The sequence below is a fragment of the Molothrus ater genome, chromosome 1 (assembly GCF_012460135.2).
Source record: "Molothrus ater isolate BHLD 08-10-18 breed brown headed cowbird chromosome 1, BPBGC_Mater_1.1, whole genome shotgun sequence".
Taxonomy (NCBI): Eukaryota; Metazoa; Chordata; class Aves; order Passeriformes; family Icteridae; genus Molothrus; species Molothrus ater.
This window is the reverse complement of record NC_050478.2, coordinates 79077930-79104512: the sequence shown is the minus strand read 5'-3', so window position 1 is coordinate 79104512 and position 26583 is coordinate 79077930. Positions and strand designations below refer to the sequence as shown.

The 26583-nt window shown below is 38.6% G+C and overlaps 1 protein-coding gene across 1 annotated transcript in view; it reads left to right on the top strand.

Moving 5' to 3' along the window:
• TRIO (trio Rho guanine nucleotide exchange factor) overlaps window positions 1-26583 on the top strand; it is a 244215-nt gene that overhangs the window by 174896 nt on the left and 42736 nt on the right. Inside the window, 1 exon segment of the mRNA XM_036378951.2 lies at window positions 1542-1785. Within this exon segment, the coding sequence (XP_036234844.1) occupies window positions 1542-1785 (244 nt within the window).

The following is a 26583-nucleotide window of genomic DNA, read 5'->3' as shown; positions in this document are numbered from 1 at the left end:
CTTAAACACTAGATGTATGAGGGTTTTCTGCCCTTCTTGGCCCCAGCATTCCCTCAAGAAAACTTCTGCTCCTCTGTAAGCGCACACAAGCAATGCTAGCCAGTGAAATTAGCAGGCAGACACCATGGGAAAGCTATGGAGTTACTGCAGCCCATCTGCTAGGAATTATGTCCTGTCATTCATTGCAGACTTGAGGAAGAGAAGGTTGAATTCTTACTGGGTTTTGCTGGTTTTGTCATTTGCTCTGAAATTCTTGCTTGATAACAAATAGCATTTTCCCCAAAAAGTTTGTCCAGTACTGTTTCCATTCCAAGCTTGTAATGAAAACTAATAAATAAGAAACAATGCAGTCTCTTATCTCCTATTTCTGAAGCTCATGGGATATAGCTGGCAGCCATGAAACAGTCAAAAGCAACGTGGCAGGGTCTGTTCAGTGTGTTGGTGTGGCACTTGCTTCTAGATGTGATGCAGCTGGAATTCTCACAGGGTATTGGTCCTCCTTTGTCAGTGTAGAGCGTTGCAAGATTACCTCACTGAGCTGAAGGAGTTTACTGGCTTGGTTCAAAATTACTGAATTCACAGAAGTTGAATACCAGCTGAGATCTGGTATGAATGTTGCCCTGAAGCAGCCAGAGCTATAGAAATGGTCACACATGAAAAACTGAAGTAGCCTGGAATGCTGTTGCCATAAGGAAGAAGGAATACTAGGACTGCTTGCTTAAGTTGGATGGGTGCTTTGGCACTGAGCAATCTTGGGAACTTTGCAAAGTTCTGATAATAATTTTCATTTCACATCAAAGCAGATGTAACAATCAAAGAGAGAAAACTAAAGCTTAGGCAAAGTTATTCTAATGAAGTGTTTTGAAGAGGGGGAGGAAAACCCTAAGCTCGCATGATTTTAATTCAAGTTTGTGCAGTTTTATTTGGGGAAACCAACAAAAATGTGAAAGTTGTAAGCCTGTGTGAATTTTCTGTTAAACAGTTAAGTATTTGGGAATGTTTTCTGAAGAACTTTATGATGACTTCTACAATTGTGTATGATGTGTCCTGGACAATTCTGTGACCTGTGTGTGTAAACTGTGAGTAGGGTAGGAATAAGGCAGTAAGCTCATTTGAAAAAACTACCTCTTTCTCTCTTGAATTTGAAAGATAACAAAGCTCATGGGTGACTGCATTTAGTAATATCTGACCTTTTTTTTTGCTAATTATCACCCATAAAATATATTCAGAAGCGACTGCTACTTCAGCTTTTGGGATACGGAGCAGTCTAGCAAGAAAAGCTGCTTAAATCCTCCGCCCAGCACTGTCACAACCAGTGTGCTTTGAACAATAGGCAGAGACAAGCAGAGTTAGAAATCTGTTCTAAAACACCAGAACTGCCTGATTTTGAAACGCTCTCTTCTTGATGTGGAAAGTTCCAGAAGCCTGCTATCTCATCCAAAATACAAATCCTGCCAGGAGTCCTAAATAGGTACCGGTGCGTGACGGATGGTTTGATAACGAGCGTTCATCTGGCTTCTCCTTGTTCTCTCCCCTGGCAGTTGTCTGGTGGGTGCGAGCTGACAGTGGTGATCCACGACTTCACCGCCTGCAACAGCAACGAGCTGACCATCCGCCGTGGGCAGACCGTGGAGGTCCTGGAGAGGCCCCATGACAAGCCCGACTGGTGCCTGGTGCGAACCACAGATCGCTCCCCAGCTGCGGAAGGCCTGGTCCCCTGTGGCTCCCTCTGCATCGCCCACTCTCGCAGCAGCATGGAGATGGAGGGCATTTTTAACCACAAAGGTAAGGAGTGATGGGCACAAAGCCTAGACATCAGCAGCGTGGTGTGACGGTGTTCACAGGGGCCTTAGGATGAGGGAAGAGATGAGGATCTGACTCCATGTTTCAGAAGGCTTGATTTATTATTTTGTGATATATATTATATTAAAACTATACTAAAAGAATAGAAGAAAGGATTTCATCAGAAGGCTAGCTAAGAATAGAAAAGGAAGGAGTGATAACAAAAGTTTGTGTCTCAGACAGAGAGTCCGAGCCAGCTGACTGTGATTGGCCATTAATTATAAACAACCACATGAGACCAATCACAGATCCACCTGTTGCATTCCACAGCAGCAGATAACCATTGTTTGCATGTTGTTCCTGAGGCCTCTCAGCTTCTCAGGAGAAAAAATCTGAAGGGAAGGATTCTTCAGAAAATATCATGGCTGCAGCGTGGGGTTTGGGTCATGGACAGTGCCGTGCATATTGCAGCTTCGGTGTTCTGCACTGCCTCCTTTTCAGCAACCCCTCTGTCTTTTCCAAGAATAAGCAGTTGGCAGTTCTCAGCATTAAGGGAAAATGTGGCTGAAGATAGAGAAGAGGTTTAAGCAAATTATATCTTGGTGAAGAGTTATATATCATATTAGATCAAGCTGCAGCTGATAGGAAAATCTATACCTGAGAAGTGCTGAAAGTGGGGAGGGAAGAAAATCTCTGGAATGGATTATCAATGTTTCCTGAGAAGTCCTGCAGTAAGAGGTCATGAAGGTTCAGCAATGGAAAAGGTAAATACACTCCTCCATATGCCCTGGCACACAAATTGTTCTTTTCAGAGTAGCACTGGCACACTTTTTCCCATAGCATCTCTGAAATCTTACTTTGGTTTTTTTTCAGATGCATGAAAGAATATTCCCCTGAAGGGTGCAAGAAAAATCTGATGCTTTTTGAAAGGTTTTAGGGTTTTAGTGTGCTCTAATCTTTTGCCTCTGTAAACTATCCAGGCTCAAAAAGTAGATTATTATTAGAGAAAATGCTTGCTTGCCTCATTTGCAGCTACTTGAGTTTGCAGGCTGTGAACAGAAAAAAAAAATGTAAGCTTACAAAAAGAGAGGAGGGGGAAAAAAACAGAAAAATAGTTAATTAGAAGACATTTCATCACATGGGAAAAGATGCATTTCAAAGAGTTTCTTATTGCAGGTAATAAGGTTAGTAGACAAGTGATGTTGGGGAAAACTTGTCCTCCAAAACACAAAATTCTTGGTTTTGGAAAGTTTTTCATAAATGTAACTACAATTTTTTGAATTATTCAGTCCATTCCAGCTATTACAATTTTTTCCCCATTTTTTAAGTCACTGTATAAATATGCTTGACTAAAACAGGGGTGAGTCTGTGTTTCTTACATTAGGGGCAGGCACAGCAGGAGCTTCCTGAATGCAGGGTGACTGGGGGCTTGGGGGGGGCAGTTTGAAGGATTGAGCTGTATAGTTGGAGTAGTCTTTTGTCATTTTGTGTCCTACAATAATTTGGATAGGGAAAGCTTGCAGATGTTCTGATGATAAAATCGGAAAATACAGTTGAGTAACACTAAAACTTTTTTCTTCTTGGACTAGGGGGTGAAATCTGGATTTTTTTTTTAACAACACAAGAACAGATAAATCAAATTTCCTTTGGAGTTTAGGGACTTCACCTTTGAATGCAATTTTATTAGGAGAGGCAGATTGTATTGGACTATATGTATATATGTGTACATAATATGAAATACCTTGAGCCTTTCAGAATCCCAATGGACAGACAGAGCTGGTTTTGTGTTTGAGAAGTTACAAAAGTAACTTCTTTAATCAAATCAGTGGACATGACCTGTATTGCTTCTTTTTCTTCAGAGTTTGTTTAGGGAAAGATGGGGCAGAGCATTTCAAGGATACTTTGTTTAACATGGTGCTTTGAAGTAAAGAGCATTAATTAATTAGATTAATCACTGACACTGAAGAAGAAGAGAAAGCCATTGCTAGAATGAGCATAATTTGCAGGGTTGAATGCAGCCTCAGAAGTGCCTTCTGTCCCTGCCACAGGCTTCCTGAGGGATGTTTTGGTATGCCATCCTAATCCCAACTGATAAAAAGCAGCTGCTAATTGTTTATTCCCACATTGCTGGGTGTCAGGCTTTAGGAGATGGATGTTTCATTTGTAAAGCTTCCCCTGCGTGTGACTGAAGGGAGTGTGAACTGCCTTGAACATGCAAGCTGTTACATAATGTTAAGTAGATTGGAGGGGGGGGGGAAGGGTAGACAAGGCACTTGAAACCACTGGATTTGTTTCACTTTGGTCCCTACTTCATATTTCTATTGCTTGAAAGAGATTGATAGTCTTCATTTCACTGAAGGATTATAAAAATTAAGCAAAACCAGTGGAATGCTTTGATTTTCTTTTTCCCCCCATAGTGAGAAGTACCTCAGACAATCCCACAAACCAATTATTCATTCTTAAGTGCTGCATTTCATTAAATAAAGCATCAGGGAATATGCTAATCAGAAGAATGGAAAAACAATTAGATGATCTTCTCAGAATTGTTCATTGTGGGTATTGATTGAGGTATGAATTCCTAAAAAACACTACTAATCCTCTAACAAAGAACAAATGAGCGACTTACATAATTTTAAGTTAGTCCATGTTCTTGGATGGATAATTTTTCATGTCCTCCCTAGATTTCTAGTACTTTATTAGGTACCTTCAGTCTTTACAGTAGAGATTTTCTTTTCCTTTTTTGACAATAATTCAGTAAAACTTCAGAGTTTTTGAGAGATTAAACAAATTAGGATTTTTTTGGTCTGAAAATACATGTCCTCTGTGAGGCTTACAGTGTGAGCACCAAGCCTGAGTAATTCTGTACAGTTCGTGGACTGTGAGTCTGGAATTTTTGCATGTCTGACATGACAAGCTCTTAGGAGAGGCTGAGGCAAAGAGAGGCTTTATGTATTGCAGGGGAAAGGAGGAGGTGATCACCATCAGAAGTGGTGGGGTTGGCTACTTGGGTGTAGAGTGCTTAGGTTATACAGATAGCGTGCTAAAGAGTTTTGTACTCCTTTCTGTATCTATGGACCCTACAGTTTTGATCTTCTCAACAGTGTTTATCAGTAGCACCACTTGGCAACAAAACAGGAAAAAAAAGGAAAAAAAAAGGAAAGCTGCAGCATATCAGAGGTGAAATGAACTTCAAAGTTTTGAAATGGCAAACTTCTCCTAATTGACAGCTAGTTCTTATGGTGTGTCAAACCACATTTCATCCCTGAGTACAGAAATGTTGGGTGATACTGAATACCTTAAATAATCTCAAATTATTATCCAAAGTAGGAAAACATGCATGATTATTAAAGAAGCAAATATGTTCAGTGAAGCCTATTTTCTAACAGTTGGTTTGGCCATTCCTTGTCTGTCCACACATTATCTGTCAACCATGAAAGGTAATGTTGTTTTATTCTCAGCCTCAAAAATGACCCTCATTACTTGCCTAGAAGTGTAGTTATTGCTTCTCCTTTAAGAATGTGTATTAGTGAAGCCATGTAATCATTTAATGTCTGGATTAAAAAAATACATTTATAATATCTTCCATCTTTAAAATTTTATTGTCGTTAAGGTAATAAACACTTTGTTAAGAATATGAGGAAAGCATTGCCCAGAAAAGATATTCACTACATGAATAGTAACTTAGGGGGAGAGTTGATTGCAAGTTCCTGACCTCTTGCTCCGATGGACATCAAATCTATTTTTGCAAGTTATTTGGGTCATTCAGTCAATTTGATGTGCAGTTCACAGATGAATATAATTTTTTAAAAAATCTAAATCCCTTTTATAATAGGGGGAAAAGAGAAACAAGGGAGTAGTGAAGAGGCTGAGTAACAGTTGGTGCACTCTACAAAAATAAATCACTAGCTCTGGAAGAACATGTTTTTCACAAGTAATGCATAAGGCAACATTTTTTTTGTAATGATTTCCCACATGTTTTTGGGTGTGGGGGAGAAAGATCATTCCTGTTGTTTTATTTGGTGCTTCTCTGTTTTTTAACATGGGTTTCTTTTCCTTCTAGGGTACATGCTATTTAATGAGTGCAGTCCTCTTCTTTCTTTTCAGGGCATTTACATTGCCACAGAGCTTTGGGTAAAGGGCAGGGGACAGGATTCAGTGTAATGAAAATGAACATGCAAGATCAGAAAAACTGGCAGCTATTTAAAATTGTTTGTGAATTCTTGCCTGTTTAGATCACAAGTTTACTGTCTTTTCTGAGTCTGTGATGACTTCTGAAGAATTTGTGATAGTCCATCATACCCATTCTGTTGGAGCTACTATTTGGAGAGATACAAAGGCTGCAACAAGCCTCATTGATTATGAGGCTTAAATTAACGTCTCCTTTAAGTTACAAGATTTTGGGGGGACCATGTCTAGTTACCAATTCACATTACTATCTGTTTGTTTCAAAACTTGACCACAGAAGTCTTTTGTTTACTTGAAGGTACAGTGTTTGCCTGTTTTACACCATCACAGAATCCAGAAATCTGTATAGGTTGGTTCAAATCTGAGAGGTAGATGATGTCTCAGTAACATGGTGCCAAACCACACACAGTTCCTGTACTGAATACTGGCTTTTGATTTTGCTCTGAGGATGCCATCCTGACTGCAGCCATAAACACAGAAATGAAGTCTCTCTCAAATAATCTTAAAATAATAAGGCAGATCAAATGCCTTTGCAAGACAAAGGTTGATAAATTTGTTCAAATTACTGTGGAGTGAGCCATTTTCTATATCTGCAAGATGGGAAGGACTGATGTAGGGCAGGTGTCAGGGCTCTTCTTGAATTGCTCTAGGGACCCTCTATTCAAGAATTAAGGAAGACAGAAATAGTGTGGGTGACCTAGAGATATTTCCCAAGAAGAAAGAGAGATTTTATAACTGAGGCCACTGAATGGGCTTAAATAATTTTGAATTTGTTACATTAAGTAAGTTTGCTGTCACACAGCTGCATCCTATTCAGAATACCAGTTCTCAGTGAAAGAAGGGACAGAGTAAAGGTAAAAGTCTCATGTGTGATTGAGATCTTTGAAAACTATGCTTGAGAAAGGGAGTGTTTCATGTTGAGTCTAAATACTGTTCAATACAGGAAGAGGAAAGCTCTATGTATCAGGAGGAGAATTTGATCCAGCAAAATGAGCATCCAGTTCGAATAACTGAAGAAGGACTCCTGGTTTGTAGTGGAAGAAAAGAAGGATGACTTGGGCAGCAGCAATTGTTTGCTTAGGAGCAGAGGGAGGCTGTGGAAGGGGAGGATTTGCTGTTTTGAGACTGCAAGCAAGTGAAGCATAGGCCATGTGCAAGGAAAAAGGATCCCCACCCGTGGCTCAGAGCCAAAGCTCAGCCTGTGAGACTGCCTGACAGCGTTTGCAGCTGCAGGAAATGAGTTACAGCCCAGGCCAGAGGGGAAAGTAACTCCTAACAATGAGCTGCTGGGGGACGTGCTCTGCTGTGCTGCCTGGGGGCCAGGTGGCAGAAGGTGGGGACTGGAGTTTCCAGGGCACCAAAGCAAGAGGGATCTGCTGCTGCTGCTACACAGACGGGTGTGATTGCATGCAGAAAGTGATATAGAGGAATATGCTGGAGTTCTACAAGACACCAAACCTTAATCTAAAAATTCTGTTGCTTGATGAATCAATTACTTCCTCATAAAAACTTCCAAGTAACAGGCTGCCCATCCAGATAGCCAGCTGATAGAAAGCCTTTCAAGGAGCCCATGAGAGGCTAAGCTGAGCAGTCAGTCTAATTTGACAGTCCACATGTTTTGATTAAGAAAAAGATTGTAAAGGCTGTGCTGCAGTGTCAGTTCAGCTTATTTATTAGCCAGACTTGAGCTTGAGCAGAGATACATGCATTTTAATAGCTGAAGTTCAACTTCACAATTACCATTTGTTTTGAAAGTGTAATAAATCATAAATTTTCATTTAGTCACAAATATTTTTCTCAAAAGCACTGCTAGTTTAATAGTGACAGGGATGGTTTGAATTTAGGTTGTACGTGTGTGATTTTTCAAACATGTTCTCATGCCTTAGTCCAGGTAAATAAAGTAGCTGAAGTATAAAGTAAAACAAGAATTCTCTGTCCTGACTTTCCCACCTTGTGGTTTTAGTTGAGTTTGCAGTTAAAAACATCATCTGAGCATAAGTAAACTTAAGTAAAATGTCATCAATTGACATGGTCCATTAGATAATAATCTTTGCATTGAGTTTTATAGCCAAACTGTGTCAGATAGAGTTAATAGCCAAATTCCAACTGAGCCTTGATAAATAGTAAAGTCTCTATGAATTGCTTCCTTGGCATTGTGCAATCTTAAACTAGACAAGGAGGTTTGGTGAATCTCACAATTTGAATTTCTACTTCAGTTCTCTCTACCAAGTTCACATGTACTCTGAAACATCATAGGATTGATTTCTGCATAAACCTGCCTCTAACTCCTGCATTATTCTTTTATCATAATGCAGCCCAGGAAGACTTGTGAGATATTTCCCATGCTGACTTCTATGTGTGAGCATAAGTACGTGGTTAATTTGTCTCCAGAGTTTTCGTACATAGCTAATGAAAGGATTTTGCCCTGTTTGGGAGCTCAGTATTACAGTTGAGAAAAAGAAATTTTTATAATACTGACTTGAATCTACTTTTGGTCCCAGAGAGCTGCCAAATATATTTCTCTTATATATTGTAGTTGGAAAGGAAATCGGTGCATAAAAAGTATCTGCTTAGAACAGATGTATTTGCACAGCTGATCTTTGGGAGGTAGAGGGTGGATATAAACCAGCAATTCTGATGGCTTTAGGTTTCCCAGGAGAGTTGTTACTTTGCTTGCAATTAGCCTTCCTTTGACAGCAGTTTCTTTTTCTAACCAAGGTTAGAATATAGTACAAACTCAAATCATATCCTGCAAATGTTGTTTTTATCTTGCAATTGAAGAAAACCATCCTGAAGTGTTGTTTGCTTTCTTAACTTGTCCCTCTTCAGTTCTAACAAACTTTGAAAAAAATTGCTGAAGCCTTGAGAATTACTTTGTTAGGGTGCCTCTGTTACCCATATTTTGCTTGCTGCTTCTTTTTCCTTAAGGAGCAGGCTAAAGCTTGTGCACCTTTTGGGACATCCTCACATTACATTACATCACATCATCTGTCATCATCAGTGCCTGCAGGTGGAACCAGCAGGATTTAGGGTTCTACTGACTTCCTCCAATTCTGTTTTTTTGAGGAGGCTGCTGAATGTGTTCCATTGACTTCATTTCACTTTTCCTGCAAACAGTAAAATAGCCTGCTAAACTAGAAATGTTGCATCACTTTTAATATAACTATCAGTCACTTTTTTACAGAGGCCCTTGATATCTCTTAAATTGATGGCATTATTATGCAATGTTTCACTTCTATTTTGAATGCATATTCACTGACATTGGTATAATTACAATTCAGGACCTGCTTGTGTTTTCTTCTAGTTTTGAGTTGAGTCCAAATAGTAATATGTTTTTCTCTAACTGAAACAACTAGTGAACATAAATTCATTATTGTCCAACAAGGAAGCAAAAAAGCAATGGAATTCTTGGAGCAAACTGTGTAAAAGAGACTGTTGTGATAAGTTAATAAAACAATTTAATGATTCCAGGAAAACATACTGATAATGCTTTTCAGAAATTTGCAGTCTGCATTTTCTAGGATGCATATATAATGTTTAACCCCTATAGCAACAGAAGGCATTTGCATAACTGACATGCAGGCATAAATAGTAAATATCATCTTAGGTAAACCTGATATCAAATTATCCTTGATAACCAAAATCTTGTAATTTTTCCCTGTGATTGTAAGCCCGCTGTGGCCAACCTCTACTGTCTGTTAACCATTTACAGTGCAGCAGAAATAGTCTCCGTTACAAGAGGAGCTTAAAAGTGTGTCAGGTTTTCAAGAGCAGACTGGACAACACCCCAGGTGTGCTGGTCTGATCTCATAACTGACCCATCCTTTAGAGCAGAAGATTGGACTGCGCGGGGTTTTGAGGCCACTTGGAACTTGAGTTACCCTGTTATCCTATCCTAAAAGTTAGAATTGCTAGCAGAGACTTAGTATGTTTTAAGTAATTCCTGGAGTCTTGGACTCCTCTTAGTGCCTTTGAGGCTATCAGAAATGCTGAAGATTTTTGCCCCCAGATATATTTATTCCATGTAAGAAATGGCATGGAATCAAAGAAAGTATTTCTCCTTGTGAAAAACTCCAGTTCTGCTTGTTGCACCATGCTGGGTGTGGTCATAACCTAATTCGGTGTGCATTCATTCTTTAATATAAGCTTCAAAGTCTCAGTGATAGGGAGAGGCTTTAAACATGGGGTCCAGGGAAATCCAGCTGCATGTAAGAACCTACAGATATGCTGGAGGTAGGAAAGCTGCTAGGGTTTAAGATCATCAAGCCTACCTGTTAACCCAGCACTGCCAAGTGCACCACTAACCATGTCCCTTGAAGGAAGAATCACCTCCCCATTGCTGAGTTGAACCCTGGTCTCCAGCATGACAGGTGGGCACTGATTGACTAGATTGAGGTATTCTTTAGGTGGTATTAAACAGGAAGAACTTGACTGGTGAAAACCACCAAATTGCTAACATATACCTTAAATTTTTTATATCAGTTGCCAGTCTGTTTTAGAGAGTTTGTCATAGCCTAACTTAGTTCTTGGCTGGTTCTAGTGCATTTTGTGCTGACTTCTCTCATTGTCTCAGGAGTAACAAAATACATGTATTTTAAATGCTGGTTGATACGGTAGAACAGGCTTAGGTGTGTTTATCCTTTCATCCTAAAGATGTGGCAGGACTACATATAGTCATGCCAGAATCAGTCTGGAAAGCACTGGCTCAGAGCTGTGTTTACAGTCTCAGAGTAACATCTAAAGAGCTGGTGTTTACAGCAGGTGGTACCCTGGAGCTGTGTGATGTGTTCTCTTTGTGTCCTGGTTGCTTGCTTGAGTAAAAGCCCAGGCAATGGGATCCAGTGCCCATTCACATCACCTCTGTAAGACCATGTGAAGTTACAGTCTTCAGAACTGGAGTAAATTAAAAGTAGCAGCATTTGACTGTCTTTTGCTGTTTGTGGAATAACATAGCTTTGCTCTGTTATTGTTAACATTATTAGCAATCTAAAACTTCTACCACAATGGCATGCTTTATTCAAGAGAAACTAACTGGAAAAAGAGAATGTGGAAAAAATTTTGTGTCAATTAAAACAATCTTCTGGCAGCTGAATTTTAGTTGCTGTCCTAAAGAAGTATTGTTGTCTTAACTGAGTGTAGTAACTTACTGAAATATCAAAAGTACAGATTCAGAGTGGCTATTTCATAACTACATTTTCACAGTTCTGCTAAGGGGTGGTGATGTAATTTGAAGGATGTTTGCACTTTTCAATTTTGTCAATGGTGTGATCACATTAATTTCTTTGGCTCAGAGGTAATTTTCTTTCAAATAGGTGTAGAACACATTCTGTGTAACCCAAACAGAAATGTCTTACCTTTTTCAGGACTGAGTTATTCTAATTCAGAGTAGATATAAAAAACTTGTTAATTACAACACAGAAACTCTCACATTTGTGGAATTGTTTGACACTATACAATCTCAAGTGTTTCTCTGTTTAATCATCTGTATAAGACAAAGTATAAGAAGTCCCCTTTTTTTTCTCCTGCTATCTGTTGTGCCTATGGTAAAGCTAGCCTCTGAATGTACTTAAACATACTTAGTAACAAATCTGTGGTCATGATTTACAAAAACAGGGCATCTGAAATCCAGGCTTAGAGTGAGAGAGAAAATGCCCATTTCTGGTTTTGCTCTCCTGTTAGCTGCAGTGCAGAGGAATTGAGGAGGCTGCTTAATTTTGCTCAGGTATCTTTCAATATAATAAAGGAAGCTGTGAAAGTATTCAAGTTTTTTTTTTTTTTTTTTGTGTTAAATGCTTCTCTTTGAAATCCACTTAGGTGCTTTCAGAGCCCACGTGCTTTTCTTGCTTTCTGGAGCAGCAGAGTGTTGGATTGTGGCTGTGCTCCATCTGCCACACCTAGAAGGGCCATGTGACATAAGCTGATCTCTCTCAGGGGCGGGTGGTAAACAGCACTGAGCAGAGGCAAAAGGAGGAGACACAGCAGTGAGGTAAACCTTTGTAACTAACCAAATAGCATTTTTACAATTTAGGAACTTAGGAGAAGTAGAATAAGAAAAGTGTTTTGGTAATACCAAGCAGCAGAAAGAAGTAATTTGTCCAGATGCATTTGCATGGAACTTCAGCATCAGAACTTCTTACGAGGAGTATGCGTCCCATTTTAAAAGCTTTGCTTTTCTTGTTTTGGGTTTTTAATGACCTGGTTTGATCTGGTAGAACTCCTTTCATTCTCCTTTCAAGTGCCTTAAAAGAGATTAATTTTAAGTCAAGAGCAATTCAGTATTCTGAGCATTCTGATGAATATATTCTTTTGTCTTTGACTGCATGCATTTTTAGTTAAGATAATTACATAAGAAATTTATGCTAAAAAGAATCCAAACCCACTGTATGTGCAGCTAAAACTGGTTTGGAAAATTAAACCTTGTTTTGACCAGATTTCCTTTTCACACCAAGCGGCTGTTTCCCCTTGTGGAAACAAAGAAAAAAATGAATGATGAAGGGTGACTTGTATAATAAAATTAATATAAAAAACTGAGTGTTTCTTCAGTATGTCTCATTAGGACAGCAAATATTTCTTGCTTGGAACACTTTCTGTATTTTTTCCAAAGTTCAGATGATACATGGCCTATTCCTTCTCCCCCTCCCACCCCTTGCTAAGTACTGAATGTATGTGAAACAAAATTCCTTACACTCATCCAAAAGATTTTGTTTGAATTATCTAAAGCTGGTTTGTTGTGGTTTTACTGACAGTGGCTGGGATTTTTCAAGCTGGTTTGGCATGCTGCAGTGGTGACTGTGTTATGGAGTCAGAATTTTCCCAAAGCTTTTCCAGATAAACAGAAGACCAGGGACACTGAACATCTAACCATTTATTTGAAAGGCTTCTTCACTCTTGCAAGTGGTATTAAGCTCCAATCCCTTGGCTACAGCACAGAACAGAGTTAAAAATTCAAGTAAATAATAGCCAAATGATTAAGATGGATAGAGAATTTACTGTGTCATGTGCTTTTTGATATTCCTTCTTACTGTAGGCATGAGCAGCAGCTAGGGCATGTTCTGCAAAGCTGGAGACAGGAAGGACTTGTTTAGATACTAGCCTGGATGACTGAATAGTTGGATACATGATTCATTTCCCAATATTTTTAATTAAAGCCCGAGCACTTCAGTGTCCTGCTATCAGTTACTCTTAACAAATGTTTTACCCAAGATGTAGAATGGAATGCTGTAAATCACCCAGATAAAAGTATCTCTTCACCCTCAGTCAGAAAATACTTCTCTCAGGTTGGCCAGGTGGTGGAATAGCCAGTGTGTTTAGTTGGAGATGGCTATTGGTTGCAAGATTTTGTTTCTTTTGGGTTTTTTTTTTTGGTTTTTTGTTTTTTGGCGTGTTTTTTGTTTTGTTTGTTTGGGGGTTTTTTTTGTTGTTGAAAAATACCAGTATTTTGAAGGGAGCTCTTGGAAATCTCAAATTAAGAATGTTCACACAATTCATTGCACAATACAATTTCTGACTGATTGAGTTTCAAGTGTCTCTGGCAGCTGGCAGCAGGGGTAGTAAAGAACAGGAAACAACACTCTGAATGTTAAGTCCAAAGAGCTGCTGTGGTAATGATTCCACTCCTTGCAGACTGGCAGTGTTATTTATCTGAGGAGCAGCGAGGCTGTTTTTTGGGAACAGGATGATCTTTGTGTGTGGAGCTAAAGAAACCAGATCCTAGTGGTGCAGCTGTACCCCAAGCAGTTAAACTGTGCACACATTGTACACTGAGGAAAAGGCAAAGTTAGGCTCCTTTCAGAATTTTCATGGTCGTGTGGGAGCTCACCTTTGAAGCTTCAACCTCAGGTTTATTTATTGATGTGGTTTTGCTGTCTACAACTTCTCGATTGTGTTAGAGTATTCTAGTGTGGGGCAGAGTGCCTAAGCTGCCAAAGATAGGATTTGTATGGAAAGTCAGCCTGATTTATTTTTTTTAAATGCAAAATGCATATTGTAAATAAAATTCCTATTGATTTGTGCAATGTTATTTAGTTCAAGAATTTTAATAGTTATGGATTTATGTCTGACTTTGACTCCTAGGTCTGGGTGGTCTTTGGTCTAGCACAGTTTTAGAAATCTGAATCTTTTCTCTACCACATGCAGAAACATGACTCAAAATTGTAAGAACTATGCAATACTAAATCGTGGAAGTATTCGTCTCATAGATCACTTCAAAAATTGTTTGGGACATTTAGATCCTGGCCGAACTGAATAAAGAATTCACTTCTATTAATTTCAGTTATCTAGTATTAGTTTCTCCCCTCCTAAGATGAACAAGAATTTTTTATGTAACTTTGTAGTATTGTTCCAAAATCTATTAATTACTTTTTTAAATGGAATGTCGGGAATATGAGGGGCAAGATTCTGGAGAGGACAGATTTAGTTTTGCTTAAAAATTATATTGTAGCTGTGTTTTCTCATGCTATAATCTTTCAGACACAGACACCTCCCCACCCTGCCAAGATAGATATTAAGGAAGAAAGGTTGGCTCTTTAGCTTCTTGCTCTCAGGCAACTCAGAATAGGTATTTAAATCTGGAATTTTTGTATTTTATTAGCTTCCCTGTCTTGTTCTGCTTGTTTTCACTAAGATGGTGCAAAATGCAATGGGGCCTTACAAAGATTAAGTTGGAATGCTGTTTATCTGTGTTTTAATATAATTCTATTATATATTTCTATTGCCATGCAAGTATCTTAGGAGTATGAGAAATGCAGTCAGCTTAACTCCAGTTGTCCTGTTAAATGAAAGAAGGGGATGAATGTTTCCATTCTTACATGCAAGACTATTAATAGAAGCCTCACACAAGGTAGCATTTCCATGAGGAAGTTAATACAGCAGCAAATGGTGGGTGCAGATGCTGCAGTTAAGAGCTGGTACCTGTGAGAAGCTGAAGCTGTAATGAGCTAATTTGTTGACTGTCAATGGCAGAGAGTGGTGAGCTGTTACATCTGTGCTGGGGTGAGCTGGCACAAGGTTAATACCTTAAAATGGTTTTGGGGGGCTGACGTTGTCCATCAGTGATCCCTGAGATTAATTGCAGAAAGCTGATCCCGTCCCTTCACTGTGGTAATAGATACAGGCATCTGATGCTTCATTTGCGTCTATCATAAAAAGTATGTGCTACCTGATCTACTTGGGATGTGCACTGAGTGCTTTACTAGCTGGGCTTTTTCCTCTTTAGTTTCTTTGTTTAATCACTGGGATGCAGTCTTTCTTACAAAATGCTGTCTTAAAAATGAGTGGGCTTTTTTGGCCAGGAAATTTAAAATCTTCAATAGACAACATATTCACCTGGACATTTATTTTGTCCCAGTTCTAAGTAACTGAGAAATATCTTACATTGCTAAGGGCCTACTTTTCTTTCAGAAATGAAGATAACTATTGATTTCTTTAAAAGAATATTATATAAAGTGTATAACCAAGAAAACTTAATTTCAGATTTACACAGGTAAGGTAAAAAATGAAACATTATGAAAATTAAAAGTTAATTTTACTTGGAAAAAAAAAAAGAGCCACAACTATTCCAACTTTAGTCAGCTGGCACAGATCAATATATGAGTTTTTTTCATTAGTAATTTCATCACAGTTTGTTTTCCTGATGGCCTGTGTTCTCAAGTACTGAGCAGCAGATGAAGCAGGGGCAGCTCACTGCTGCTGTGCAACACCCTGTGCCGTCCAATCTCTTGTGCACTGAGCCTGTGCTCTGTACCCAGCTGGGTTTTTTCCTAAAGATGTTTTCAATGTGGACATATTCCTGCCTGCAGAATTAAGATTACCTGACTGGTTTGTTGTTACCAAGGATGGGTTCCTACAAAAAACTGCTGATGCAAGGGATTGCAGGAAGAGCTGTCTAGCAGACAGGGGTAGCTAATGCAGGATATGGCACTGGAATACAGAAAACCGGATGGAGCTAAAAGACAAAGAGAGCTCTGTGGTAGAGCCTGAAGTAAACCATGGAAAGACATTAATAGGCTGCCTGTTTGGGCATAAAATTACATGTATTGATACAGGTCCCTGTCTCAGAAACTGAGATTTCTGATACATCTTGAGGTGTTTTAAGTGGGATCTGAGGTGACAGTGGTACTGCATAATGGTCTCTGCCTTTTAAATTAAGAAATGTTGGATTTGTGATATAGAAGCCACCTGCCTTTTGCTTACATTCAGAAGAATTTACAAGTCAGAGCTCTCCCCCTTGGATCATAAGGAAGTTGTAGCTATTGTTTCAGCATATGTATTTGAGATGTTTTTCAACCAAATTCTTACCTAATGTGCCCAGTGACTCTGCACCACATTCATGTGGGGTTTGTTGTCTCCAGTGTTGCTGTGAAGCAATTGCTTCACAGCAATTGTTGTTTTACAAAAACTAGGTCATCCAAGACAAATGTGTATCCATGATACTTTCTTCTTAACCATGTAACCTGTGAAATACGACTCTGAGATAATCCATGTGGTCATTCCCTCCTTCACCACCTTGATTTGCTTGTCAGATTTTTCTCTGAGAAGGGGTCAAAGCAAAACCTAAAAATAACAGTGTTTGCTTTCAGTAGGAACGGAAGAATTTTTTGCAATAGCAAGCTGCAAATGATGCGGTTCCCAGAGCATTTATAATATCTTCCTGCATATATTATCAGTTTTATAAGGGCAGTATTTATGCAGTTAAAAAGCAAAAGAAAACCAATCTAAAAACAGTTTTCTGTATAAATTTTGCTGTCTTTTGGTCAGAAGTTTTCTTACATATGGAAAGCATTACTTCAAAGCTGTATTGATAACCTATCTAACTAGATGTTGGTTAAAGCTGTGAGACTTTTACCGCAACAAGAATTGCTGGATATTCTTGATAATGCTCAATGTGCATGGGAATGGTTGCAGAGTAATAGAAATGGATTGTTTAATTTATTATATTTTTTCTTACTCAAGTAGAAACTAGAATGATTTTCAGATATTCCACAATTTCACGACAAGTAAACTAGCCTTAGTGGAAGTCTCACTGTAGGTGGTAAACCAAAAAGATCACTTACCCTGGAGAAAGAGAGGGTTTTTTCCTCTGCCTTGCCTGCCCCCCTCACAACAGCCCCACCCTTAGGAATTCAGTGTCATTTGAAAGTTGCTTTGGGTCAAAAGAAAATTGATCAAGAATGAGAATTAATGGTTTCAGTGCAGGAGACTATGAAGGAAAAACTGATTCAGAATTTAGATTAGCTGTTCTTAAAAAGCACAAGATTATTCTCAGATGCAGGGTGACTACGACTCTTCAACACTGCAGACAGGATAAGGTGTGTGTACCCAACTTGTGTTACATGCCAGTGGTAAGCTTGCTCTGACTCTGGGACCCTATAGACTCCCAGTTCCACATAAAATTCCTATTTATCCTTGCATTACATGCATTTGTTTGTGCTAGTGTCATTGGCAACCCCTTCACTGCTTTATTGTCTTCTTACCCTCTCTACACGTTGGTGTACTGTACAGTATTGTTCGTTCAATCTCATTTTTGGGCTTTTTTTCCCAATGATCATAGAGTATTAGAAATAATTTCCTTTTTGCTTTTACAAAATGTAAATTCTTGCTTTGGCTGTTTATCTATCTAGTAGAATGTAGCTTTATGTAGCTCCTTTAAAATTAGCTGATAATGTGTTCAGGGGAAGAAACCAAACTTCTTCTCTAGGTTTGCATAGCAAAAAAAAAATTAAAAATGCAATTTAATATTTATAGACAAATGCTTTTGTGGCATGCTAGGTGAAGAATGCACGTACAAAACCTAAAATACGTGCCATCTCAGTTTACTGAACAGGAAGACAGCTTAATGAACTAGAAATACATCTTGCAGAATATGAGCTCAGAGGTGAAATAGATCTGCAATGTAGTTTAAAGCAGGGCAAGATCTTAAATTTTCAAATGGTATGGATTTCCTAGTATTGTGGGGTTTGTTTGATTGATTGATTATCACAAACAAGGCTCAGGAAAAGGTGAAGATGAGGACAGAATCTGTTGTTTGTCAAGGAAAATTAGAAATTCCAGAGAAAGCACTGCATGGTTTAGCTGACCGGAAAATGTCGGTCGTTTTTCTGTTTATGCCTTTAGCTAAAGCATTTAAAACTAACTATGCAGTGTAAAATAAAAAGAGATGTTAAAGGTCCATTTAGTGCATTCGGGTTACTATAGAGCTTTGTAGGGTACTAGACTGCATCTTTTCTGAAGGCTGAGAGGGAGAATTGCTGGCTTGTTGTATTTTTTAAGATCACCCTGAGCCTCAATTAGGGTAGTTACGGTAGAGTGTAATCTGCTGCATCTGGCTATTCCCACATGTGAATTTAAAGACTGGAATTGTGTTCAGTGAGTCAGAGGAGAGCATCCCTGCTCTGAGGAGAGAGGAGCTGCTCTGAAGGCAGGCAGGGGTCTAAACCAGCCTGAGAAGATAAGAGTGACTTCCTCATTCTGATGGCATTGCCTGTAACGTTATCTGGGTGACACTTCAGGAGAAGCTGTAACCCATCCCAGGCTGCAGGCGAGTGGGTTCCTTGGAAGCCGTGGGGATCGGAGCAGCTGACTGCTCACCATGCCGAACAGGATTAAACAGATTGACACTCTGGGATCTCTGCACTCAGTAAATCCTACCTGCTGCAGCAACGGGCAGCCCAGTGGCTGTAAATACTGGATCCTGGATTTAGGTACAAATATGCACAGAGCAGATACAATGGGAAGGGGGAGGCAGGTTGGTTGGTTGGTTGTGGTATGTTTTCAAATCACGGGAGTTTAGTAGGATGCTTTTCTTTTTCCTTCATCTCTCTCTGCTCTCCCCTCCTTCTGATCTGACCCCAGCCAGAAAACGCAGAGTATTACAGAAAGGACCTCTGTGGGAAAGGGAGCAGTGTTGGAATTAATCTTCTCTGTAAACTACTGAGATACAGTAAACTCTTTCAGAAAAAGCTTTTAAGGGGCATGTGCTACTTTATGGGGGTTTTTTAATTGATCTAGGGAAATGAGAAATGGTAACTCTTGCTCTGTGAAATATTATTAATGGTAGTATTTTAAGAGATTAGCAGAAATTTTCTTAGAATGTTGCTGCTAAACCAAAGAAATCATAGATTATTCAGTGTGTGTCACTTCTGTTAAATTGTTGTTGAGAAGTAATGCTTTTGGGGAAATAGAGCTTGAAAAGAAAGGGCAGTTGGGAAATAAATCAGTCTGTGCAAGTTATTTAGAGGCAGCATTGATTCTGAAATGGAGGTAACATGGAGGTAAGCCATGCTCTTTCAGTCTCGACTGGAGGAGCACAGAGGTAAGGGTAAGGATGTTCATGTTAAACTTATTCTTGTTGGGTTTTCTCCCATTCCTCCTTTGTAATTTTTAACAGGAAACAATATTTGTGTTTGGTATTTGCTCTATTGCAAATGAACGAGTTTGTATGATACACATTAAAATGTTGGAAATATCTCCAGGACAAAACAGTGATAACCTTTAGTGTCTGGAGCTGGTGCACCTGTTGGGATGCCTTCTTACATACCTCCTGCTGTATGCTGTGTGCATATACTCAAAAAAAGCAGCAAAAGGCAAGGTACAATCAGTGTTATTTGATAATATCCAAACTACAGTCACAGATGGTTGAGAGGAGAAGGAGGGTGGTAGAAGGCTTGCAAACATGAAATCAAGGAGGTAATGGGAATTGATCTTATCAGAGACCCCTGAAATAGGGTCGTGTGTCAGTGGATGGTTGTACCTCTGAGCAGATCCTCAAAAGATAACGGGGTGTTGGAGTTCCAGCCAGTGGGAGTGAATGTTAGCAGGCTGTCATCTCTGCTCCAGCAATAGAGCTGTGTTCTCAGAAGGCTGCTCTGTAGCCCCCAAGCGCTGCACAGTCGCTTCCTTAAACAGCAATTATTACAGTTTTTAGAAGTAAGCAAGTACAGGTTTACAGTACTTCTTGCAGGAAGGTGGGAGTGAAAGGAGTCGATTTTAAATAGTAGTTGATAGGCAGAATGTTCTGCAGCAAAATATTTTTGAGCAAGTGCTCCCCCAGAGCTGTGACTACCCAGTCTGCTGGAGGTCTGTCCATGGCACAGCATCAGTCTTCTCCCCTTCATATTGCTTTGCATTCTCCTCTTTGCTGTAGCTCCCTTGCTTCACTTTTAAACTCTTGGTGTTGCAGTGGTTAGTTTACTTCCAAATAATTTTTACAAAACATTTTATAAAGTGCTGGGTGTAGTCTGTTCCTATCAGTGAGATGCTTTCCTTTATTACCATAAATTAAGATCATAGACACATATGAAGTCTTGCTTGGCAAACATGCATGGTTTCACAAACACTCTTCATTGTTCCCTTTCTCTGTCTTAAAAACAGATGTCCATGCACACAGACCATGCTCTAAGGAGGCTCAATAGTCTTTCATAATAGGGGAACAAAGCTTACTTGCATAACCCAACATAACTGTAGCTATGCCATCTCTTGAACTGGAACAAATAAAAATTGTATCTGTAGTATCACTGGCTACTGAAAAGTTAAAACTGGTAATGTGGGATTCAGGCTTAGTATTCAGAGTGTACTCTAGTGCATGATTTTATTCGTAGAAGACTTCAACATTGCTTAAAGATTTTTTTAAGGAATTACAAAGTTTGGTACATTTTTCATTAAAATGTTAGAATACATGTACAATTAATAATTATGTATTCCTGCATAATTAAATGATCTGAGGTTTTGCCCCACTTATGCATCAAGTCTGAATGAAGAAAAACTTGTTCAGATATAGGGAGAAAGAAAATAGGGCTTTGAGTAATGGATTGGCAAGAAACTACTAAAACTAATATGTAAGTATTGTATTTTTGCCTTTATCTGACATCAGTTGGAGAAAGCAGTGGTGTTGGTTGGAGGAAACCAATTCTCATGGTAATTCCACCCATTTCTGTAACTCAAAAATGCTTTGCATATGAGACAAGAGAGACAAGATAAATACTAAAGTTGTTTATAGTTATCTAGCTGGAGAGATTGTTTCAATCTGGAACTGAATATTGAAAATAACATATTTTTTCAGTTACCTTATGAGCTGGAAGAAACAATAGCATGTATGTGTTTTAGTCCCTAAGTGGATCATGTGAGTCTATATTTCACTTGGGAAATTTAAGAGGCAAATCTCATGGATAAAATCCAGGGAATAAATGTGCAACCCCCAAATTTATCCTGAAGTTATTAACCATCTGGGAGCTGGGTTTTGAAGGAGGAAAGGTGGTTGTAGGAGTAGAGAAAGAATAGACAATTAGCTTTGAGAAATACTTTTATTATATGTGAAGTAGATTGCTTAAAAGAAGGTATGTGAGTCAAACTATCTTTCTTTTTTCCTCTTTCATAACATTTTATGATATATCAAGCCTCAGAAATAATTCATCCATAAAACAGGATGCTTTTACTGTAAAGTAATTGCTAGCAAATGGTGTCCAAGAGAGGATAAGAATCTCTGAGGACTGAACTCAGAGGATGCAGTGGGAGAGTCCAGTTATTACTAATGGGTTGGTGTAATTCTTGGCATAGATTCACATATACACTTTGAAAGTCTATTCTTTTAGAATACAGATGGAAGCTGTTAAGTATGTGCTGTGTGTGCCTTTCTATCTCCACAAAGAGCATGCAACAAAAATCCTCCTTAAACTGAGCTCATGTAGCAGCTATAAAGTTACACATGCAAAGGTGCTGCTTCCCTGACTTCTGTGTCCTTACTCACTTGTTCTTGGCTTTTCCAAATCATTAAGCTGCAGGACTTGCCACAGTTAGCTGGAGGTGCTGTTTCATGGTTAGTAAAAAATGAGCTACATGTCAGGTACTGCTAGTTTATTTACCCTGTGCTTGTACATATGATCCAGCTGCTTCTTGTGCATCGGCACCAGCAGTCACACAGACAGCCAGACCAGGAGTAGATCCTGTGGAAAATGCTACACCTTTCTCTCCTCCCACACCCCAAGATCCCCCTTAAAAAACCACCACCAACAAAAACAATAACAACAACAGCAAAATGTTACGAGGTACAGGAGTTTATGCAAGAAAAATACTGATGTCCTTTCATAATTGCCACCCTGCTTGTGAACCTAAAGATTTGAGATTTGGGTTTTTTGCTCTGAGGGGGTGGACAAGATCCACAGCTATCCCCATTTTTGTCTCAACTACTCCTGACTTTTTTCTCCTTTAATTTAGATATATTGCACTGGACTTTTCAGTCCGTTGGAAAGGTTATTTTTGTAGCTCTTAGGTGGGTTACTTGCTTTTTGAAATAAGCCAAGACTGAGCAGCAGTGTGGATTAGAAGTGTGTATGGAGTTAACCCCAGGCAGCCTTCTGCCTCTAATTCTTAAAAGTCTGCTCCCTCCACTGCAGCACTTTCCACGCAGACTTTGTATAAGTAGTGCATGAAAACAGAGTAATTTAAAATGGTTCTTTTAGCCCCAGCTCATTCTCAAACCAGCTACTCAGTTCTGAGTTTTAACTTTATTTTAAAGATCTAAAAGAAATATGTATGCTTTAGGTTTATAATACAATCTTCATGTAATAAGGACTTGTAACTCCATTTTTATATTAAGAAGAAAATGTTTATATATAAGCATTTTTTGATTTTGCTATGATGTCTCTATTCCTGTGTATTGCTAGTGAAGCATAATCAAAATACTTAGTGAAGAATTTCTAGATTTTTCTTCAAAAGTATGATGGAACATCATATGAGCAGTCAATACCAAGAGATTTAGTATTTCCCAGAGAAAGACCAGAAGGAATATTAATAAAACTTTGGAAAGAAATATTTTTGCATCTTTTCATACCAGAAATATATTTGCATCTTTACCTCCTTGTGAGCTGTCTTAGAGAATATCTGTATCTAAGCATCTGATGCATAGGGTTTTGTATCATGGTCAAAAGTCTGTGTTGCATTGATGGGCTTAAGCTGAGCAAAGAAGAAATGTTCTGACTTGCAGTTCAACTTAATTTCCCTCTTGCTGTGTTACAGCTCTCTTTCCAACAAATACTTCAGTGAAGCAGCGGCATAAGAATGGTCTGTCACTTACTTAATGAAAGTTTCCTCTAGGTGCTCATTGCAAGACTAGTAATGAGCATTTTGTTCATTATCTGCTTTTGAGCAGAGCTACAAGCAGCTGTGACAATCAATTGCATTTCCTCATCTAGGCTTGTGCTGACTCTCCTTTAGGGGAGGTAATGAGAGGAACAGAATTTGGGTGATAAAAGTACATCCATCCTGCTTTGGAAAGACAACATCAGTAACATTAACTATCCTCCCCTGTGAAGGTTGGTTTTCCTCACAGAGAATAGTTAAGTATGCTTGCTAAACCAATTAACCTAATTTTTTGTTTCCTTGCATTTGAACATGGGACTGGACACCTCCAGTCAATCTTCTTGAGTAAGTGGTTACAAAAAGACACCAACTTACACATTATGTGGAGTAGTTTGCCCTAAGAAGACTTTCATAGAGATCAGCTATCTAGAGGCACTGTAGGAAATGCTGGGGACTTGATGAAAAGAAGAAATGTTTTTTTCAATAGAAAAATTATTAGATGCTGGTTAAATTTATTAATTTCCACCAGATAAGTTATTTGCCCCTAAATTTAGGCTTACAGTTGAGTCTATAACTTAAAAAAGCAGTAATTATTGTTTTGTAGAAATTATTACAGATTTCCTTCCCTTCCTCTGCTTCATGTCTAATTAAAGCAAGTAATTAAGAATTCTGGTTTATTGCCTTTTAATTGCCTTTCAAAAGAAGTTTACTTTTTTTTTTAACCCTTTTTTTCCTTTTGTTTCCTACATCCAAACCAATTTTGGACAGCTCTCCCATGATCTTATCATATCATTTTACTGTGGCAACCTAAGTAATATTAGATGGATGGGAGCTGGCGAATGACATGAGGAATTGGAATTTAGATGACTTGGTAAACAAGGCAGTTCACAGCATCACCTTCCTCCTGAGACTTTATTGGGAAAATTCAAGGAAACAAAAACAATGGAAAATTTGCATGACAAAATGTAGCTTTTTGTATGTGTATGATAGGGGCTTGATCATGCCAAAAAAAAATTCAGCAGCGCATGTTATTCCTGAAGAGACTGTAATCAAGTTAGCAAACATGGCCATGATTCTGTTTTTAGTACTCAGTGTTTTACTCCATATTCAGTGTATTTGAATTGCACATTGAGATAAAATGTAACATCTTCCATTAATTTATAGTTTTAAAATACTTTATTATGAACTCTATACTATATATAATATATTTTTATATACTTTATAACTATATATATAGTTTAAAAATACTCTATATCAAGGAGTTATCTTTCCCCTTTTAACTCAGTCTGTATTCAAAATTAATAGATTTGTCAAGCAGTATCTTCCCCTTTCCTAATCCCTTAAAATGTTTCATCCTGAAAAGGCATCTCTGCAGCAGATAGGCATTATGACTTCCAATAGCTCTCTGCTAGTCAACCTTGATGGTGAGTCTGTTTAAAAAAACCCCTTGTATTTCCAGTGTGACTGACCTTTATTAAAATCACATGTGCTCTCATTGTATTGCTCAGGTTACATTCCCATCTGAAGAGAAAAAATATAAAACCAGTTCAGTTTCTAATCACAGTCATCTAAGTCTGCTCTTGGTAATGTCGGTATTGAGGTGGGATTGCACTGGGAGGAAGTTGTCTGTCATCACCTACAGTCATCTCATTACACAGTGGGGAGGCTGACAGCAGTGGCATGGCCACAAGGCCTCCAGTGTGTGCACCAAAAAGGTCAACGTTTTACGATGCAAAGTAATGTTTGTACAATGAGTTTCTATCACTAATATAAATTAATTGGGAAAGGAGCAAACATCATTGTATAATGAATCTCTATCACCAATATAATTAATTGGATAAGGAGGAAATACCATTTTTTATCTATAGGAATTTTAGAGGACTCATTTTTATCACTATTTTAGCAATTCCCTCTTGGCTCCCAATTCCCTAAATGTCTTTCTCAATGTGTTTTTTGAGGGCTACAACAGTATAACATTTGGAAAGAAAAAATGACCAAAGTTACTGTAATAGCCCCAAAGCTAAACAGTGTGAGTATATTATTATTATTGAGCTTATGGCAGAGTTCCTAACTTGAGATTGATGTGTTTGTACAGCTGTTGCTAAAGCTGTGGCTCCAAACAATTGCTAGTTGTTCTAATGAGCTCTTCTGCTTTGAATCAAGAGGATGGGCGGAAAAGAAAAAAAGGCTGTTAAAATTGCTGTTGGATTATTATGTGTATTTAGGTTAATGTGTAACTGCAGTAGGTGAACAGGAAACAAGTATTTTTTTAGTACAAGTAGTCTAATAACTTAGGGGTTTAAAACAAATGAAATTTGATAAAGACATGATTTCTTTAAGTTCATTTGTTTTTGTAACTTAATACTAACACTGTGTACCGTCTCTTTATGAACTTTACTGGTACACTTGAAGGTATGCTTAGCAATTGTTAATAGTATCTACCCTTTGTGTTTTAAAGTGTTTTTAAAGTTTTAAAGTGTTTAAAAGTGGCTCATCATATATTCTGTCAGTTTTACTAGAGAATTTTTGGAGGTTTTCTCATGTGTTGGAATTTTTTAAGGCATTTCAAGAGAGAATAAAATGTATCTACTTCCATTTTTAGAGGTCACGCATTTGTAAATACATTGCAGAGTACATTACTTGTTTGAATTTTTTTTAAACTTCTGGACAGAAGGAAAAAATACTTCTGGCTCAGCATTTATACAGTTTTTGTGTGGAATTAGTTTTTGCCTTTGTAGTTGTGGGACTTGTTTATACTGACTACGTAAAGTGGTGGAAGCTAATTTCCTCCCTATCTCTGTGTGCATTCTCAATTTCAGTAGTACAGCAGAATTGTGTCTCGCTATTTCCTTTGGAGATCAGACTTGCTGAAACTTGCTTTTGCAATATCTTAGCAATATACAACCTTTTTCTTGATGTAGTGGGGGCTGTTTTAAAATCTGTGTAGGATAAATTCCTTCCATTGGGATGCCCTGCATTGCTGAGCTTTTGCACAGGAAAGCATGCCATGTGTTGCTTTAAATAACATCTGAGATCATGATTCTTCCTCATGCAATTTCTGCAGACTTACTTCTCTCCCTCCCTTCCTCTAAAGCTTTCCCTGCTTTCAGCAGAGCTGAGGGTTTGCTCAATGCATCCTTCTCCACTCCCTTTTGGTTGGCTATTCTGTTATCTGTATTGACACGGACATTTTTGTTTCATGTCTGTTCATAATCTTCCTCTTCTGGACTGATGCACAAGGCATATCAGATGAGCTGCTCTGCTGCTTCAGAGCAGTATTTCTGGGACTGGAGTTTATTTTTATCCATTTCTGAGCAAAAATTTACTTTCCAGCAAAAATTAGAGTAGCAGATGATAAAACCCCTACAGCTCAGTAACAGATGAGCAGAATTAATTGTGCAGTTGCCCCAATTAAGATCTGAAACTGCTCATCACGAATCTTGTCAGGAGGGGTTCCCATTCGTAGTGTGTGGCATAAAGCTCTCTGCCACGAGCAGAGCTGCAGCTTTGCTGCTGGCATCCCTTGGCATGGCTCCTGGGGGGTGG